The 18,941-nt window shown below is 39.9% G+C and overlaps 2 protein-coding genes across 3 annotated transcripts in view; one reads left to right on the forward strand and one right to left on the reverse strand.

The window, feature by feature from the left end:
* Octbeta3R (Octopamine beta3 receptor) overlaps positions 1 to 18,941 on the reverse strand; it is a 43,461-nt gene that overhangs the window by 15,107 nt on the left and 9,413 nt on the right. The window lies entirely within an intron of this gene.
* Positions 2,662 to 6,181, forward strand: Hug (protein hugin). Its single transcript, XM_036816755.3, has 3 exons — positions 2,662 to 2,803; positions 4,245 to 4,518; positions 5,722 to 6,181. The coding sequence occupies exons 1-3, from the start codon at positions 2,720 to 2,722 to the stop codon at positions 5,916 to 5,918; spliced, it is 555 nt and encodes a 184-aa protein (XP_036672650.3). The 5' UTR covers positions 2,662 to 2,719; the 3' UTR covers positions 5,919 to 6,181.

An 18,941-nucleotide genomic window follows, 5' to 3' on the forward strand; every position in this document is an offset into this window, starting at 1 on the left:
GAAAAATGTAGCATCCAATTAATCCTGCCAAAATAAATTGTGTTCCACAGAAAAAAGTGGTACATTATAAATGTTGATGAAACCTTGATTTTTCGCACTGGCCTCTCAATTTATTTAATTTATTTATTAATTTAGGTTTACTTAAAAAAACTCTTTATTTTAATTTTTATAATATTTTGAAACTGTTTTTTTTACATACGACTTGGCATGTTAGGGCTTAATTTTCTCTGTGTAATGAAATGTTTTTTCAATTGTCCAATTAATTAAAAAGAACCTTGTAATCTACTGGGAATTTGAACCATTTGCTGTAAAATCCCAATCCCAATATTTGTTTTCTAATTCCACAATTGTTTTCCTTTTTTTTATTCGTAGAAAAAATTGGCAGGTGAAAATAAAATATCATATCAGGAGATAGCTTTACATTCAACTAGCAGTTGGCGGTCCAATTAGTTTTTCCACATAATCTGTTGATAGATTGCAGGGGGGAAAACTGCTGTGTAAGATAATCCCTCAGTTTGGGTTTTTGTCAAATTAAATTTTTCGCAACTTTATGGTTGTTTCTTTTTCTTTTTTCAAGGATACATTTTCAGCAGTGGGCAAATAGATAAATCCTTCAGAGCTCTTCTGGCTGGAAAAGAGGTCGTCCCACGTACATAGAGTTACTAAATAAATAAATGCCAGCTGGGGGTCGTCAGGTCGGGTTCGTCAGTGGGTCGTGTGTGTCCGGGTCATGTTTGTGTAAATTAGTGGCTCAAATAAACACTCGACCGGCAGCTGCAACAGATGCACGGACTAGTTGGACCAGGAGCATCTAGAAAAACACTCGATTGATGGATGGTTGATGTCTGAACAGCATCCCAAGCTTAGTTAATTGAAATCCTGATGATTTGCTGCCTGCTGTTATTGAAACCCGACCAAGCTTATATCTTCCGGGGCTTACGAGCAATTTGAATTGACTGCCCTGCTGACCCATTACCAGTTGGCAGTCGACAATCGGAGACTTCTGAATCCGAATCTGAATCTCAATCTGATTTTAAATGCCTGCTGACAGGCAGGTGTGCAAGCTGTTTGCCCAACAAATTGAACCTAATGCGGCTCACGAATGGCATTTAAATAAGCCGAGCTGAGGAGCCGAAACACCCTTTTCCCATCCGTAAACAGGGCCCAAGCCTGGATACATTGCGAAGACAACTGTCAACATTTAAATAAGATTGATCGATTGGCAGCGTCGACGGCATTGACAATGCCCCTTCGTGGGCGTTGGCCCTAATGCCATCGCCTTCTGGGGCGTGACGGACTTTACGCGCGCTTTGATTTCCATTAAACAGGATGCCCCATGGCTATGCTTCGGTGCACAGCGAAAAAGGTTATTGGATTCTCGGTATTTTCATAGGCCTTTCTTCTATTGAAAAATTTATAACTTTACTTAGAAGTTGTAGGAATATTGTTACACTCTTTCCTAGTGTGAACATTAAGTATCATGGTATTGAAATTTTAAAATCCTCTGTAAGAAACCTTTTGAGGAAAGCTTAGTGCTTAGCATAAATATTACATTTACTTAAGGTTTGTTTATCAAATGACGTTAAGCTTGTGTAATGGTTTTTAGGCTTATGTTTACATGACAAGCTTTTTAAAGTAATTTGTGTATAATCAAACCAGACTGAAAATTATTCATGTCATTCTTGTTTCGACAGATTGTTTGATTCTCTGCACTTTCCCATGCCTCCTTTGTTTAGCGGATGTTTAATTGTACTAAACAGTCTCTTTCCAAACAATGCTGCCCACAAAAAAAAACAGATATGGAAAAAGACAAACCTTTTTTAATGGATAAAAGATAAAGGTAAAGTCCTCCTCATTTAGAAGAATACCTTAAAAGGTTGAGTTAACAATATTATCAACAGTTTACATCAGAATAAGCTTCATTTTAAAATAATTTATGTAACCAACACGTTTTTCTGTATTTCAATTTTAAGCTTTAAAAGTGATGTATTAACTTGTTTGTCTATTATTAACGGCAGACTTAAATGTATTCATGCCATGCCTTTTGACAGCTTAACCATGGTTAATAAATCTGCAGCTTGTGGCTGTTGAACGATATGTCACTTCTCAGAAAGTAAGCATTTCATATTTTCATTAAGCTGACCACCATAAAAAAACATTTCAGAGGCTTATCGACGAATGTGTGCACTAGTTATTTTAAATCTCCTCCGGATATTGATGTGAAAGGTGGTCCACAAATATGAGTTAAATATATTTGAAATGTCAAATTGATGAGACAAAAAAAGAGTGTATTCATAACGTATTTGTAATATTTTCTCTGACTGCAGCCTGCACAATTAGCTTTCCAATTCAAATCCCAGTCACTGTGTCCCGTTTTGCACTTGGTGTGCGACAAATTGGTGGCGCTTCCGTTTGGGATTTGCTGCTTGACTCGCTTGTTTACCAGCTGACCAGCGGGCTGCCTTTTGCCGGCATTAGAGTGCATAACAAATCACTTAGCACCCGTCCATCAGCTAGCCAATCAAGCTCACACGGGGGGCCGTTCGCGATTTGGCTATAAAAATTGCGGATCGCCGGGCTGCTGGCATCAGTTGTGCCCCAAAGCGATCCAAAAGCACCACGCGGTCCACCAATCGGCGACCATACAGAGTCCTTCCGGAGTGTCCTGTCTCCCCGAGTACCGAATACCCAACCCGGAACGCCCTAACACCCGGTAGTTATGTGTGGTCCCAGTTATTGCACACTGCTGCTAATCGCGGCTTCCTGCTACATCCTCGTTTGCAGTCAGGCCAAGTCCTTGCAGGTGAGTCCCTGGCATCCTGTTTGGGGTTGGGGATTGGGTGGCTAGGTGGCATGTTGTCCAAACAAGCGCCACTTAATTAGTGCTATTTGCCCAGGCACAAGTTCGCCAGCTTAGCGTGATAATTTCCAACGACTGGTAAAGTTCTTGGATTTTATAAAACGGAAATTTCGGGGCGAAAAGTTTTTTCCTCTCCGTGTGTTCGCTGCATTTTGTGGCAGTCTCATTTCCTCCAGTCGACGGCATTTGAAATGCTACCAATTAGTTCGCAGATGCTGCTGGTTTTCTTCTTTCGCCAGCAGGCAATCGATTCGCATCCAATTAATATTTGAAATTCACTGGCAGCTACAGTGCGTATACGCATTGCGCAACTAACTCGAACCACTAATTAAAATTACTTCATATTGGTGTTATGCCGTGGAAATTTGGTGAAAACCCAATAGGCCCTAAATAATCAAAAGGCCAAAATTATATCAGGCTTATCACAGTTCATTGCATTTGGAATTTGTGGTGGAATTCTTGCTTTTGGGCGAAATTGCTTTGCAAAGTTTAGGTTTCAGTTAAGCTACTCCAAGTGTTTCGTTTTAAATCATGCACTTAGAAAAACTAATTTCCAATAAGGGTAGCTTTCTTTTTTATTAAATGAAAAACTATATAGTCTTTGCTATTCCAAAGAGGCTAAAAGAGCGTCTGCAATACTTTTCAAACGAATTCATATATATTTTGCTATTAAAAAGTTATCAGCAATATATAAAGTCTCAGCAACTATGGCCGATTCCTCCCTGTACCTTAAGTTTTAAACTTTTGGCAACAGAGTACAATAAATAAATAAATCGTTTTTAATAAGTAGGTAACACAGAATCACAAATCCAATAACACGATATCTCTTAAAACATATATTTTTATTTATTTTATTTATTTATTTATTTATTTTATTTTTATTGTTTATTTTTTTCTGTGTAATCTTAAAGGCTGTGCCAAATGAAGGTTTAATATCAAGTATACGCCCCACAGACACCCGCTCAGAGTGAGAGTTTATGGGCGAAGTGCGATTTACAAGCCGATTTCAGGTGTTGGCATTTCAATCTACATTGAGTTGTCTAATCAAGCGGAACACGCTGCTCAGCCTGGCTGTAAATTGAAACAATAAAGTGCTTGACTCGCACATTCGGGACACACATCCGAACCATCCTTACACCCTCTATAAGGTTGGCAAGACCACTGTGCGGGTGTGCTGCTCACGTACGAGTATGAGCATAAATAGGCGGCATAAAAATAACTTAACACGTGTCGACAGTTTGGCTGTAAGGATACCCACCCACCAAATGAAAAAAAAATAAAAAACCTGCCTCCAAGGAAATATCTCAAATATTTAGCTCCCTTTTTTCATACCTCTTCCGTGATGTTTTTTGTGCTTTGCTTTTGTGGCACTTTATTTGTGCAGGGCACGAGCAAACAGGATTTGGGAAATCACATCAGTGGAGGAGCTGCCAGAGGATCATCATCATCCCCCACATTGAGTGAAGGGCGCCAAAAACGCGCCATGGGCGAGTACAAAGAGCTGACTGACATCATTGACGAGCTGGAGGAGAATAGCCTGGCCCAGAAGGCGAGTGCCACATTGCCGGTGGGCGCTGTGCCGCCGCAGGGCCAGGAATTCGATTTGGACAGCATGCCGCCACTGACCTACTACCTGCTCCTCCAGAAGCTGCGACAGCGTAAGTTGCCCCAGGGGATCACACTGCGTATGCGCAACATCTGCAGGGGGAGATGGATGCCTGCTGAAATGTGCGCTAAACATCCGGTGGAGCCGTTCTAATTGGATCCCGAATCACGTTCACATTTCCAGCCACCATCTCCATCACTTTCGCATACTTTATCCATAAGCTTTTCCCCCGTTTTTGCAGAGAGAAAAAAATGATATGGAAATCTGAGTGGCATTTGATATGCATGTCATTTGAGTTTCTTATATTTCATTCCATTCCTACATTCAGAATTATTATTCAAGACATTGCCAAATATTGTGGGAGTTCTTGAAATCTGAAAACGACTCAAGACAACAGGTTATATGCTTATAAGTAAGCAACAGCAAAGCTTCTTTGCATACGAATTGCATACCAAATTGTAATCATTTTGATATTGCTTATTTGATATTTTAATGATTTCTTTTTAGTTGGTTGCAAAAAATAATTAAAGTATTTACATTTTAGTATTACTCAAGCCATTTTAAAATTGCGATAGACAACTATAGTGTTGAAGTGGTCTTGATATTTTATGAACACCACACAGAGAGAAATATTTAAGTGCATTGTTCTTGAATTGAGAACATTAGTTCCTAACGGGTTTTAAGAACTAATGTTCTCAAGTACATTTTGGTATCAACGTTTTCAATGTTAGAACAAAATGGTGAGAAAAGAAAAGTTAAAATGAGTTTATTTAACAGCTTGCTGATAAGTATACATTACTGACTGGACTAATAGTTTAGTTGTTGAGTTACACAATGTAAATACAGCCAATTCAACTTGATTCGAGTAGAATGCATCATTTTGAACTTCAAAAATGTCGATCTATTTTTAAGAACATTTTCAACTTAAATGAGAACGACAGAAGTTTCTCTGTGTACTTATTTAACAATTTTCTGTGCAATTCAATATTGTATTATTAAAATTGCGAGGACTTTAAGGCAAATTTAAATGCTTACAATTTTTAAATATTTAATGTATTTAAATAGTAATTTTTTAACTTTAAAAATTGTTTTAAAATCTAAAAAGACTTCTGTGCCTCTGTATCTCGTGCTTCAATGTTAGAACTTAATATTTAAAGTATTCAAAAATTCCTAAATTCCTCATCTAAGAACTCCATTTAAGAAAAAAACAATTCCAATGACCAATGTTACCCGTATTCCTCCCCCATTTGAACAGTGCAGAGCAATGGCGAGCCCGCTTATCGCGTGCGGACGCCCCGCCTTGGCCGCAGCATTGACTCCTGGCGGATCCTGGACGGCGAGGGAGTGCCGGAGGAGTCCATCGGAGGGCAGTTCGTGCAGCGCATGGCCAAGAAATCGGTGCCGTTCAAGCCGCGCCTGGGCAAACGTGCTCAAGTGTGCGGCGGCGATTGAGTCACGACAAGGACGCGAGGACATGCCACGGAACCGGACGGAGGACGATCCCAGGACTAGGTTGAGGCCAGGCGACTGGCCCTCGAGCTTAATTAACCCCCCAAATGGCCAGCTGAATTCGACGCGACGCAAAAATAACCCACATATGCATAGTGAATGACTAGTAGCTACCAGCGCTATAACCCTGTTTTGAGAGGAACTAATGATGTGTATATATAGTACATGTATTTATTATTTATTTGAATAAATTGCAGCCCCCAAAAGTTTGGTTTACCCGCGAAGCGACGAATTTGCATCGCTAATGCAAAGCCGGGAATTAAATAAACATGGCAATTTCATTTTCTCGACCATCGCCATTGACCCCTCGCGCTAACTGAGGTTTTCTTTTTCTGTATAATGCATTATATTATGTTTCCACTCCCTTGGTAAATTAATGAAAATTTCATAGCCAGTGATAGGGCGTGTAAATTGGGAAAATGCGGCCAGCATGGCATCCGTTGCCACAAAATCATCCAGTGAGTGTTGGCCATGTTGCAGTTGCATTGCTGTGGGCCCATGTGTGCGTGTTGACTGATAAAGTATATCAGTTCCCATACCGACCCCGAAAATCCGGTCCCCACACACATTTTTGGCCAACCAAAAGCTGCCGGCTTTATTCGGCCTGATGAAGCATAAAAATATTGTGCGGTGCTTGCAATGCATGGCGAAATGGTATCCATTTTATGAGTGTTTGCAAGGTTGAAAACTTTAACGTGAAATACCCACTAAAAATATACATTTCCCATTGAAAGCTTATATTCTCTATTAGTAGCACATTTATTGCTGGGAAATAAAAGTAGTTCCGTTCAAGCAATCTATTAAATATCAGCTTATACAGTTTTATTAAATCAGGAAACATAATCACACAAGTTATATGTCATATACAAAACCTTCGCATATTATGAAATGTTTTATTAAATCCTCAAAAAATCCTTAAAACATAAATTTAATATACTTAAACCTTGTATTCCTTAGGAGTCTTATAATCCTTTTGTTTCTTGCAGGGAAATTAAAAATAGTTCCGAGTAATCTATTTATTATCGCCTGACACTGTGTAATTTATTCAGAAAACAAAATTCCAAAGATTCTAAGCCATGTACAAAACCTACCTTTATTATGAAAACAGATTTTGTTTTAATAGTTTCATTTAATCCTATAATGAATTAAAACGAAAAGTCATTTAATTCCTTTTGCATTCCTAACTCTGGCTGACGCAGCTGTTTTTGCAAGCTCAGCAGCTGGAAGTTTTTGCAACTCATTAGAAACTTGGCACATGCCAATTAGTTGGGCTAACCAGGCACCCTCCATCCGCTCCAGAAACCCGTGATCCGCAATCCTAGTTTATGCCAGCTCCAATTATTGACCCCAGGTGGTTTGGGATTCAATGCCAGTTAACCATTTGATGTTGAACCCAGCAAAGGGCTTGCATACATCCTGGCTTGGATCATACATCACGTAACCGGCTTTCAAAGGAGCAGCTAAACAGAGGATAGACCTACATATATCTGCCTGAATCGTGCTTAAATTGCGATAATGGGCTCACAGGCCTGACCTCCGACCGCCTCGCCCCGAAGGAGATATAGATATTGAAACATTATAACTGCAAAATGGTAATAAATTTATCCCCACCTCTTGGGAAAATGAACCAAAAAAGAGCAGGCAAGCCAGAAGTCGCTGGCCAGACACGCACATGAAGGCTCAGTAAAAAGCGAAATGCACTCTTAAAAATCAAGTATTCTTTTTGGTAGTTCTGAACAACAAATTATCACGGAATTCAATTGATAACAAAAAAAATGAAACTCAATTAAATACAATGCAGACACTGAATGCAACTTTTTATTGAGGCTATTTACGCTTCACTGAACATCAAACATTTGCATTCATGATTCATGCTTCCATTTATTTGCGGTCACGTATGTACAACATATATACTCGTATAATAGTAAACATATGGTTATTATTCAAAATGAGCATTCAAACGTAAACCTATAAAATTGACTCAATACATTTTAATAGTTTCGATTTCTTTTGTTTTTGTTTTGCTATAATTATGGGTGAAAAAGAATTTTTAATGAAGAACAATAAAAACAAGTGTTAAATCAGTATGAAAAGATCCAACACAATTATCTTGAATATTAATACGGGTGATTCTCTTGTGGTCTCCAAATGATTTCTTATTTTGATCATGTTATTGCACATTTTATATGCCTTTTAAAAATATATAAAAATTAATTTAATTGAAGTGGTATATGACGATGCTTTATTTTTGTTTAGTTTATTTAAAACTTAAAATTACAAGTTCCCACAAATTGTTATTCTTGTCAAACTTTCCTAAGCAAATATAAATTTTTAAATGGTTTTAACATTTTATTTTAAGATTTTAAAAGATGTCCTTGAGGTCCTTTAATATTTTTCAATGTGTAGAGGACCGGGAGTCGGCAGGAACTTTGCATGATAGCGTAGATTTACAGTCGGGTCGTTGCGTAAGGTTAAACTACCTTAGCATCAGCTGGCTTCCTGTCTACGTGGGAAGGTCCTGGCCGCTCCTCCTCTTCTTCTTCCAGGTTCCTGCCCTATCTGGCTAACAAATATATGCATACATATGTGCGAAATGATAAGTTGATTGTGCCTAAGTACGCGCGTGTGCGTGTGAGGCGAAATCACTTTGCCTGATTAAACGACGCCATTCGGGTTCAAACATTCGTTTTGCCTGGATATCTGGCTGTCTGTTGGCCCGGCTCACACACCTTGGCCAAGAACGATCTCCGGCCTTAAAGAGAATTGTTAAAAATGTCTGCTAATATGCCGAGCGTCCCGCAGTTTCAACTGCAACCCTTATTTATGGCACCGCAACCGAGTGATTTAAATTGATGGCCCCATTTTGCCCCCTTTGGCGGGTGTGGCACTCACTTAATCAAATTTCAACCAAGCTGAAAGGGGCTTCAAATTGGCTTTGTGTATATGTTTCGACCACAGAAGTGGGCAACATTATTTATGTGCCCCGTATTGTGTTTGCGGGCACTTTGATGTTAAGCACATCACCTGCATAATGGCACTGCTATTATCAAAACTTTGGCCTTAAATATTAATTAGTCAGCCCTACCGACCTGTCGAAGTGATTGATAATTCGGGATTATGGGCTCCCTAGAGTGACCTATGCTGTGACTTTGAGTTGGCCCAGTTGCGACCACAATTGATTTTAAGCGTTGACTAGTCAAACAGTCAATCAGTTCTCGAGTAACGAGTTGCGAACTAGAACCATCATTAAGTACCCACGCAGCCAACCAAAAAGTAATTACAAACTTTTCTTATAATCTTTGCTTAGCAATGAAATCCTTACAATTTCCCATTTTAAGTTATTTTTTTTACTTGAAAATTTAAGAAATATTCGGGCAACATTTATGGGATTTCCAAAGTCTTACGCCCAACTATTTCGTTTCGGGCTGATAAACTTTTCATACGGCTCTTGCTATTTCTGTACTTCCAAAGTACACATAGTCCTCGGCTCTCACCGACCCGTGGCCAAATACCAAAAGTTTGGAATGGATCGGGGCCAAAATCCCCTGGCCAAATGCAGTTGCGCCAGAGTGCCAGAATGCCAGAGTGGAGGGAACGAAGAGCCCTTGGCTATAAATCCGGTGACGGACAGGTGAACGACGCCGCCGCCAGTTTTCAGCAAACTAAAGCTGCAACTTTTTCGGGCCATTTCCATGGACTTGTTCTTGTTGCCAGTGCAAATTCTGCTGCCCTTGCATGCTATCGAGAATTTAGAAATTGCAAATGCAGCAGCCACATTACCACACACATGTTCACATGGAGCCATTCCAACACAATGCTCCTGCTGCTGCTGCTGCGATTGAGGCCTTCCTCCGAAGAGGAGGAGGACGAGGTCACCACCCAGGGAGCATAAAAGCGACCGAAAACCAATCGAAAATCCAGTTTTTGGCAATACGCGTCAGGGCCCCTTGGCAATGGCAATGGCAGTGGCAGTGGCAGTGCCTTTGACGTGGCCCCTGACATTGGCATTTCGAAATCCCAGCCCTGACACGCCCCCTGATCCCTGCCAGCATTATTTTACAGTCGGTCTTCTATAATCCGAACCATTGCCAAGTTCCGCAGTGGCTCATAATGGATAGTGTGTGACATACGGAGTTGTCCATCCATCAAAATCTTTGTGCAAACCTATCATATGGACTGATTCTTAGCACATTCTCGTTTGTCAAAATTGCTATAATACGAGAATTTGAATGTAAATGTGTCGATATACGTCAATGGCCACAAAATGTACAAATAATAGTTGCGTGTTGAGGATGTACAATTTATTTACTATTTGTAGTCAGACACCTTTCCTAAAACCTAATGAGAATCTGACTTTGACAGGTTAAAATTCGATAAATTCACTGGAGAAATTTTTAAAATAGTTAAATATACATATATGTGTTGATATAAGTCAGTTGAAAATGCCTATTAAATGTAGTAAGCAAATTACCTATTTGACAATCATATTTTAAGGATATATAAAAGGACTATATTTTCTTTTTTTGTTTAAGGCAATGTAAAATTTTCTAACGAAAAACGTGCAGCAAAGTCCACATTATATTACTCTCCTTTGGAATTAAAGGCAACTAAGTAGCTTCTACTATGTATCTCAGAATCTGCTTTCCCTGACTTTTCCTTGACATCATTTGGCTAAGTAATTTTGCGCTAAAACTTCATTTGAGCAATTGAGACATTTGAGTTATGGAAGTTCAAAGTTCTTGCTATTTTACAAAGTTTTGCCGTTAAACTGGCATACAATTTTGCAGTACTTAGCGGAAGTTTGCTGTAGGGAAGATAGACTGTAGAGCTCCCTGCAGCGAGTGTTGCTGTGTCAGAGTGCAACACTTTGTTGTGTTGATTTTTATTTAATATTCGAGTGACTCTGCAGGTTATCCTGGCAGGACAAGCCCCAACAATCCCCAACGACACACGCATGACCGAGCTGTTGCTTAGCCATAGTCCCAGTCATCATCCATCAATTTGCCTATGACATCCAGGCTGATGTGGCAAATTTGCCGCCACTGTGGCTCACTGGCTCACTGGCTCTATACGACTATGGCCCGAGCTATTCGTTTTCGTTTAATTACTGTCAATTAGACAAACATTGTGGCCTGCCTGCCTGCATATAATCAAATTACATGCCACATCAGGATGGCCATAGTGCCGCGCCAGCAATCAGATAATCGCCTGGCCACAGACCGATTCCAATAAACTGGCGCCACAAGGATGCGAGGTCGTCCTTGAGGGGCAGGAGCAGCTCGTAGCCCGCAGCTCGCAAGGAAGTCGCTTTCAATTACGCCAGTTCAGTTCAGCCGGTAGCCATCCTGGCATCCTGGCGTGACTTTTCCTGCCACTGCCAATGCCACGGCCACTTTTGGAGGTCCTGCTGCCATTTGAGAGTTTCCCAACTGAGTGACAGACTGACAGGCTAGCAGCACTGGGTTATAAATATTTGTTCGATTTCATTTGCCCCACCGGCTCCCCAGCGGAAATCAGCTTCGTGCCCCGCCTGCTTAATATGAATACAAATCAAATGCGGCCTCCCGACGGCCATTAATTGTTTCGTGAATTCATGCATCGTGCCGGGGTTTTCCAGCTCCTCTATTTCCCCCGGGAAATGGGAGCCACTTGGCGTGCCGAGTCCGTTGCTCCAGGTAATGAAAAAATTAAATGAAGCGGCACGCAAAGTGGCTCTTCTTCGTGTGTTTGCTTAAAGCTAATTTATTAGAGGTATAAATAGTTTAAATACCCATAAAGAAGGTTTAGTTGAACTGAGTTATACGTATTTTTAAAAACAAAATATGATAGAACTTACTATTCATAAACATACTTAAAGTGAAAATAAACCCAAAATGGCATTGTAAACTTGTATAACATGTAATGTTAGCTAAAATATATATGTATTAAAAATAAAAGGAAAGATTAAAAAAAATATAAAAGATTATTTTAATTTACAAGAATGTGAAAAACTTTATTAATATAATTTATTTATAAATGCAAGATCAGAAAAAAGTCTTTATCTTCAAATTTGCAATATAAGTTTTGACAAAATTAAGGTTTATTTAAGTTAACCTGTAATTTGTAATAATGTAAGGCGTAAAATTCAATTTCAAGCTCTCAACGTACATTTATATCTGTACTTAGGGAAACAATTTAAACTATCTGTACATGTATCTAAACTTAGTTACACATTATCCTTTGTATCTTTTTCAGTAAACATTAATTATAATTAAATTAAAAATCGATTACCTATTTTTATTAAAGGCTTTAATTGGCTTAGTCCCACACGTCAGTCACTCATTACAGGCTATGACACAAATTAAGTGGACAAGTGGTTTAAAAATAAATCGCCTGCAAATATCTAATTCCCTTGCTGTTGATGAGGAAAATGCCGTGAATGAAAAATTCATGGAAAAGTGCATCGAGCACTCGACTGGATTGCGTGACAATGCCAAATGCCACGGCACGAGGCATTCTTCTTGGCACTGAACTTCTGCTTTGAGGGTCGATCGTGGATTTATTGATAGATGACCCTGCCATTCGGGCGGGCTCTGCTAATGGACATTTATAATTGACAGCCTATTGCTCGTTTCCTGTTCAGAGGTCCGCCAATCGATTGGCCGTTTAGAAATAATAATAATAAATTGCCAGTGAAAAATGACAGGAGCAGATTGCAGGCTAGTTGGCTGTTTGGAAAACACTCGTTTGGTAATTAACTTTTTAGTTGTTTTCGGCCTGGTTTCGGTTTGAATTCTCCTTTTTCGGTCACATAATTTGCAGGGGTCGTAGCTTTGGCGGCGATGCACGGCAATTATGACGTGATTATGACGTTGGCCATATGCAAATGAGCATTCGACGCGTTGGCTTCCTGGCTCTGGGTTCGTTTTGTGACTTTTAATTGCTCTTGTGCGAGTCGATGGGTCACTTCCGGTGGCCCACCGCCCCCTGACCCATGCCCCAAGTGGGCATGGCCGGTGGTTGGCCATTTCGGTTGCACATTGACAGCTGCAAAGCGGGCAAAAAGCACTGGCAGCACCCATCACAAACCGCTTAAAGTGTCAAGTTTAAAATGCTCAGCTAATTGAACTCGAAGCGAACCAAATTCGTTGCACTTAATGAGCAAATTTACAAAACATTTGAGCACAATTACCGAGTAATTTAAGTTAAATGAACTGTTTCTGACGTTTTTTCTGAGCTGTCCCAAATTATTTATAAGGCCAGGACAAACACAGACGACGCTGATGAGGCAAATGAAGGGAAAAAGGATCTGAAGATGAAGAAAAATATAAAAATAAACGACTGCTAACTGGATTAGCGTGATTATGTACATATATTTTGCACATTCTTGCAGAATAATTACTTCATTAGCCTCTGAATTGAGCCTAATTTCTGTACAATTTTAAAAGTCTTCAAAATGACCCTTATAAATTGTAAAAATTCTGTCAAATTTGAAAGTTTTAAGCTTGCCGCTATTCAATTCAATTTTAAAACTTAGCTTCACAGCCATTTGTCTTGTGAACTTTTAAGTAGTTAGCATCGAAGTTTGATCTTTAATAGATATAACTTTTGTGTTACAACTTTAATGAGTTTTGCGAAGCAAACTTTGAAACTGGAATTCATGCCAATAATAACTGTAGTAAATTGCTTTATTCTGCATCTTCATAAACTTAAGTTTAGAGTTATCGTAGTTCGGATAAACCCTTTGTTCGCCTATAAACACTAAATTAAATTTACTACCTCTGTGTTCCTTCGATAAATTATTTGTATCTAACATGGCCTTAACTACCATCTAAATTAAACTTTTTGAATGGGATTCTTTTTCTGTCCTCCTTCAAAAGGAACATAAATCTTACCTCCGAGAAAAGTTTAGTGTTTTGCTTTGTTTCACTCTAGTTGGGTTTATTATGCGGCAATCGTACCTCCCACAGCATAAATATATGCATAAATATATAGGCAATGCGAAAAGCGGATAAGTGGGGGAACTTAAAACCAACTGGCTGCCGAGTTGGGAAAGTGGCTTTGGGGCTAGTTTTCATTGCTGGCACTTGATGGCAGTTTTATTGATTTGTTGTTGCCAACTTTTCCTTTTTACATGGCCCGAATTTATGGCCCCAACATCAACAAACAATGGCGACCGAGAGACCCTGAAAACGCCGCCAAAAATTTGCATTCGCTGGCAGCCAAGGCTGCTGTATAGTTCCCTTTTTTTCCTCAACTTCTGTGGCCAGGGTGTTTTTCATTATTCCATTTTGTTATTCACACAATTTTGAGCCACACACAAAAATGTTGACCAACGAATTTAAACAGCGTATACGCCCATTTACTTGCCGTTCCTTTGATATTAACGATCCCCTCTGCATATAATGTTCATATATTCTCATTCTTCCCTTTTTTGTTTTGCATTTCGTAGTGCCACGGTGGAAGACAAAAAACATTAGCATAAAACGCTTGTGAAGCAATTTCGTGCACTGGGCGAAAAAAAGGGCGCTGCGGGAATTGTTTGGAGCGTTTGGGTTGGAAAAATTCTGCGGTGGCAGCACGCATCAAAACCGCACGCGCTAATTAAAAGAAATAACCAAACAAAAAACTATGAAAACAAAGGGGAGATGGCTGAAAAGCAGGGGCAGTGTTTGCCCGGGAAAATTACTCATACGCCGCTTGGTACGTGCGCCTGGCTGGCAAATTGTTTTTAATTAATTTTTATGACCTTAAACTTTGGCCCGTGTCCTGTGATTCAAGGCGGCAGCGCGGTTGAGTCACTATTAAAAATAGAAAGCAATTAGATGTTTTTTGGCCCAAAAAGGCCAAGCAATGACCACTATAAAAGGGTTCTCCACTCCGCCATAAAGCCCGGTCTTCTATTCAAGTTCAATTTGGCTAAAGTGTTGGCAATGGCCACTCGAAAAGGGATAAGGGAAATGGAAAAGTCAATATGGGAGAATGGAGAACCATCGAAGCGTTAACGGTGACAGACAAGGTCGTACTCGAGATTCCCGGGGTGGGTCCTTGGCCAGCTTCATTTAACTTTCACTCACGGCCCGCCCCCGCCCCGCCCACATCCCCGTGCCCACTAACACGCCCCCACATCCTCGGTGGCCAGCAACTATTGCAATAAATATGAAGGCCATAAATGGCTGAGCCACAAAATGTCACGTGTTCGCCGCGTAGGCGGACTTTAACTCTCCTGGCCAATGTGGCAAAATCAGAACTCAGGTTGGGGAAACGAGGCTTTAAACAGCAAATGGGGTAAGTTCCAAACATGAAATCACCATCTGCCACATATTGGATACCGTGTGACATACAAGAAAGTTTAAAAGTACACTGTGAAACTTATCTGAGATGACTTTCATTAGTTGGGATTCTGTATTAGGAATGAGAGGAAAATTAAGGTAGGGATACTTAAGACGGTATATACCATCTTTAAGTCCCTAATTTCAAAGATTAAGGTGTTAGATGTTAAATATTATGAAATCTTAAACTAACATAGTCTTCAGATCTGAAATTTTTATATTTTCAACTACCAAAAACATTATTAAAATTGTTTAAAAGTATACATTTTCATTTGATGAATTAACATTTTTTAGATATTGAGTGCAGGAAAAAAATTGTAATATAATTTCCCGGTTTTAAGGCAATATTTTTTGTGATATATATATTTAATATATTTAATAAGAGAACATAGTTTCTCTGTTTTTGGGAATCATTGTTTAAAATCACCAAAACGAACGTAAAAAATATCGTTTGATCGGTTAAAAATTTTAAGCTTCCTTACAAAGACAATCCCTAAAAATATATCTGTTATAAGGCTATAAATACATTTCGAGGTATAACAGAAAGGAAAGGGAAAATTGGACTACGGAGCTTAAAGTGTGAAGTAATTTCAGCGAACCTTTGGCCCCGGCGCTGTTCATTTTAGCCAACCCTAACCCAACAGCCTTTGGCCATCCGGCAATGACTTTTTCCCGGCTGCTGCTTCTGGGATTGGTACTGGTACTGAGAGTGGTTGCTTTTTAATCTGTTTCCCTTTTTCCGGGCCGATTTTTATATTTATTTTTTCTGTTGCCAGGCGAACGCCTCGTCAGAGGCTTATAAAAAATGTAGACAAGAGCCGCCAAGTGCCAAGTTCCAAGCTGCGAGTTCCGAGTTGAGAGTTCCAAGTTTCAAGGGCCCGGGGCAATTGGGCAACGCATTATGTCGTAGATTATGGCTTATGCATTATTTATGTGGGTCAGTGGACGAGCGGCGAAACGGCCTTTAATTGGATCGCAAGTGGGCCTTAATGTGCAGTCTGTCCTCGTCCTTCCAACAGCTACTTTCAAGATGCCCACTCGAATATTTCACTCGCAGCCTGCGGGCCGCAATTTTCCCGTGTGTAATTCTGGATTAATGTTCACTAGAAGTGAAATCCGCGCACCTATTACCTGGATAAAGCGGGTGAAATTAATTTTGGGATTGCTGACTTACGTAGTTATAATGGGCATAAGCCCTCTCAAAAAGTATCAGTACACAGAAAAAATATTCAAAGGATATAATCATCATTTTGATTAAATGCAGCTTAAAATCTATATAGAAACGGGTTGTATTACTTTGATATTTTTCTCTCTTTTTCTATTTCGAAGAGTTACGAATATTGCTTTGTTGATCTTACCCAGAGTACTTTTATGAGCTATCCTCGCCCCTGTATCTCTCTATCAAATTGATCCTTATTTGTTTTTACTGTATAAATCATACAAATCAAGCAATTTATTTCTTCATCTTCCTTAAAAAATGATTTTATTTAATTTAAGATAAATCTAATTTAATATCAATATCATAAAGGTTATTAAAATTGATTAATGATTGCTGACATACACAATTCTAATCTAAATGATTTAATAAAGAAGGGTATTGACATTTTAAGGAACTAAATAAATATTTATTATTCCACTATTTTATTTTTATTTAAACTATCTTTTGATATCACATAATTTATCTAATGTTAATATATTCAAGAGAATTTTTAGAGATGGATATATTTTTTGGTAAACTGTTTTGGCAACCTATTTAAAGTGCAATGAAACCAATTAAGTCAGTTTGGCCTAAAGTTGGTTTCATGTTCAAATTACTCGCTTACAGAGAATAAAATTAATTTGGCGCCTGCTAATTTATGCAGAGTTAACTCAGCGCGAAGTGAATTTTTGGGTGAAATAGAGAGGAATTTCGCGTGTGGAATGCTCGCACACAACTGGCCAAAAGCGGCAGGAAAAACATGTAAGTTGCAGCTACAACAACTGGCAGCCTGCCAAGGTGTTCCATAGGTGGAGAAAGGGGGGTGAAAGTCGGGGGCTAATGGTATTGAAAGGCGGGCAGCACAACGGCCAACAGAGAGAATTGCACGCATATTAACACAGCTCCCTGCACACGCCCAAAAGGCCAGAAAAGAGAGAGAGCCAGCCAGCCAGCCAGCCAGCGTTTTACTCAATGAATCATGGCCAACAGCTGATTTATACTTGTGAGCCAACAATGTAGAACTTGTGTGTGTGTGTGTGCTGGCAGCGATTGGTGTCCTTGAAACTGTTCAAGTACGCTCGACAAGTGCACCAAGTGTCTCATTGTGCACTTCCCTGTGTGTGCGAAGGCCACTGCCAGTGGGCAAGGCAGTGGGAAAAGGCAAGGCAATGCCATTAGGACCTGGCCGGAACGGACTGACTGCGTCCTCATCCCCCATCACCTTCCCCCCTCTGAGCCACATCCTCGGGCACAGACATGTCCCATGTCCCTTTTCCCGGCTGAATGGCCAGGAAGACAAAAGTCCAAGCCACTGCAGATAATTGACAACGAGCTGCTGAAAATCAATTGAGTGACTTTGCATGTACGACTTTGCCCCCCAGCGGACCACTAGCTATTGTTAGTGCTGTTGCGGTTGTTGTAGTGTTGTAGTGGTCAGTGGTGAGCACTTTTCAATGGCCAAATAGCAAAAGGTTATTAAAAAGGACATGGGGAGTATATCTATAATGCCAAATAATCAGCTTATGCTTTCAGTTAACTGAAATACACAGAGGGAGAGCAATGGTTGCCTTTCAAGTGAAGCTATATTTTCTATGAACACTCAACATTATTTAGGATCACTTTCTTTCAAAAACCTCAAGTAGAATTTGTTACATTGAAAAATTAATATTTAGTACAATATATAAAGAATAAAAAGATTGGTACAAAAAGTGTTGTTTCTAGCATACTGTAAGACTTCAATAGCAGTAATCTTTAAGAAATCTATGGTATCATGGTATGGTATCATTTCTTAACATATTTTTCTAACATCTTTTTATATAATAACATCTCAACTCACCTCTGTTAGCATCGATTTATTATTTATGCTTCACAAAAGGTCAACACTATCATCATTTCCGTGTCACTAATACTCTTATCAAAGAAAACGGAATTTAAATCGATCAAGTCCATTATTTGGTTTAGACCATTCTACTCGAGTTAGACCCCCACAAAGGACAGAATAATAATCCTGTTAGAAAGGCACTCGGCTGCAAAAAGGCCGATTGGTCCACACTGGTATCGGTTGCCATGGGACATTGTTCTGGTGGCCAATACATCGGCACAAAGACGGAAAGCGCGCTAAAACTGAATGAAAGCCCGCCGCAAATGTCGTTGGCATCTTTCGTTACTGAATTACTGGGTTTACTGAGTTTACTGGGTTTACTGCGTTTGCCGAGTTTACCGAGTGTACCCAGTCTGCATCTGTGTTTGCCCGCCTGCTGTTGTGGTTTTGTGGCCCGCTGCTGGATGGTTTCACTTAACCAGCGGGGCACACACTCGCACACACAGCTCACTATTGGCCCAGTCCCAAAGTCCCGGGGTATTCCAAACACAGGTGTTCTTGCTCTTGGCCTTCTCCTCTGGCCAGGTGGGCGTGGCGGGATCGGGATGCCATTGTTTGGCGCCGTGGGCTGGCGG

This window comes from Drosophila suzukii, chromosome 3, assembly GCF_043229965.1.
Source record: "Drosophila suzukii chromosome 3, CBGP_Dsuzu_IsoJpt1.0, whole genome shotgun sequence".
Taxonomy (NCBI): domain Eukaryota; kingdom Metazoa; phylum Arthropoda; class Insecta; order Diptera; family Drosophilidae; genus Drosophila; species Drosophila suzukii.

Coding starts and splice junctions, on each gene's coding strand:
- Hug (XM_036816755.3), top strand. CDS start 2,720: ATGTGTGGTCCCAGTTATTGCACACTGCTGCTAATCGCGGCTTCCTGC. Junction 2,804..4,244: donor GTCAGGCCAAGTCCTTGCAG/GTGAGTCCCTGG, acceptor TTATTTGTGCAG/GGCACGAGCAAACAGGATTT. Junction 4,519..5,721: donor CCTCCAGAAGCTGCGACAGC/GTAAGTTGCCCC, acceptor CCATTTGAACAG/TGCAGAGCAATGGCGAGCCC.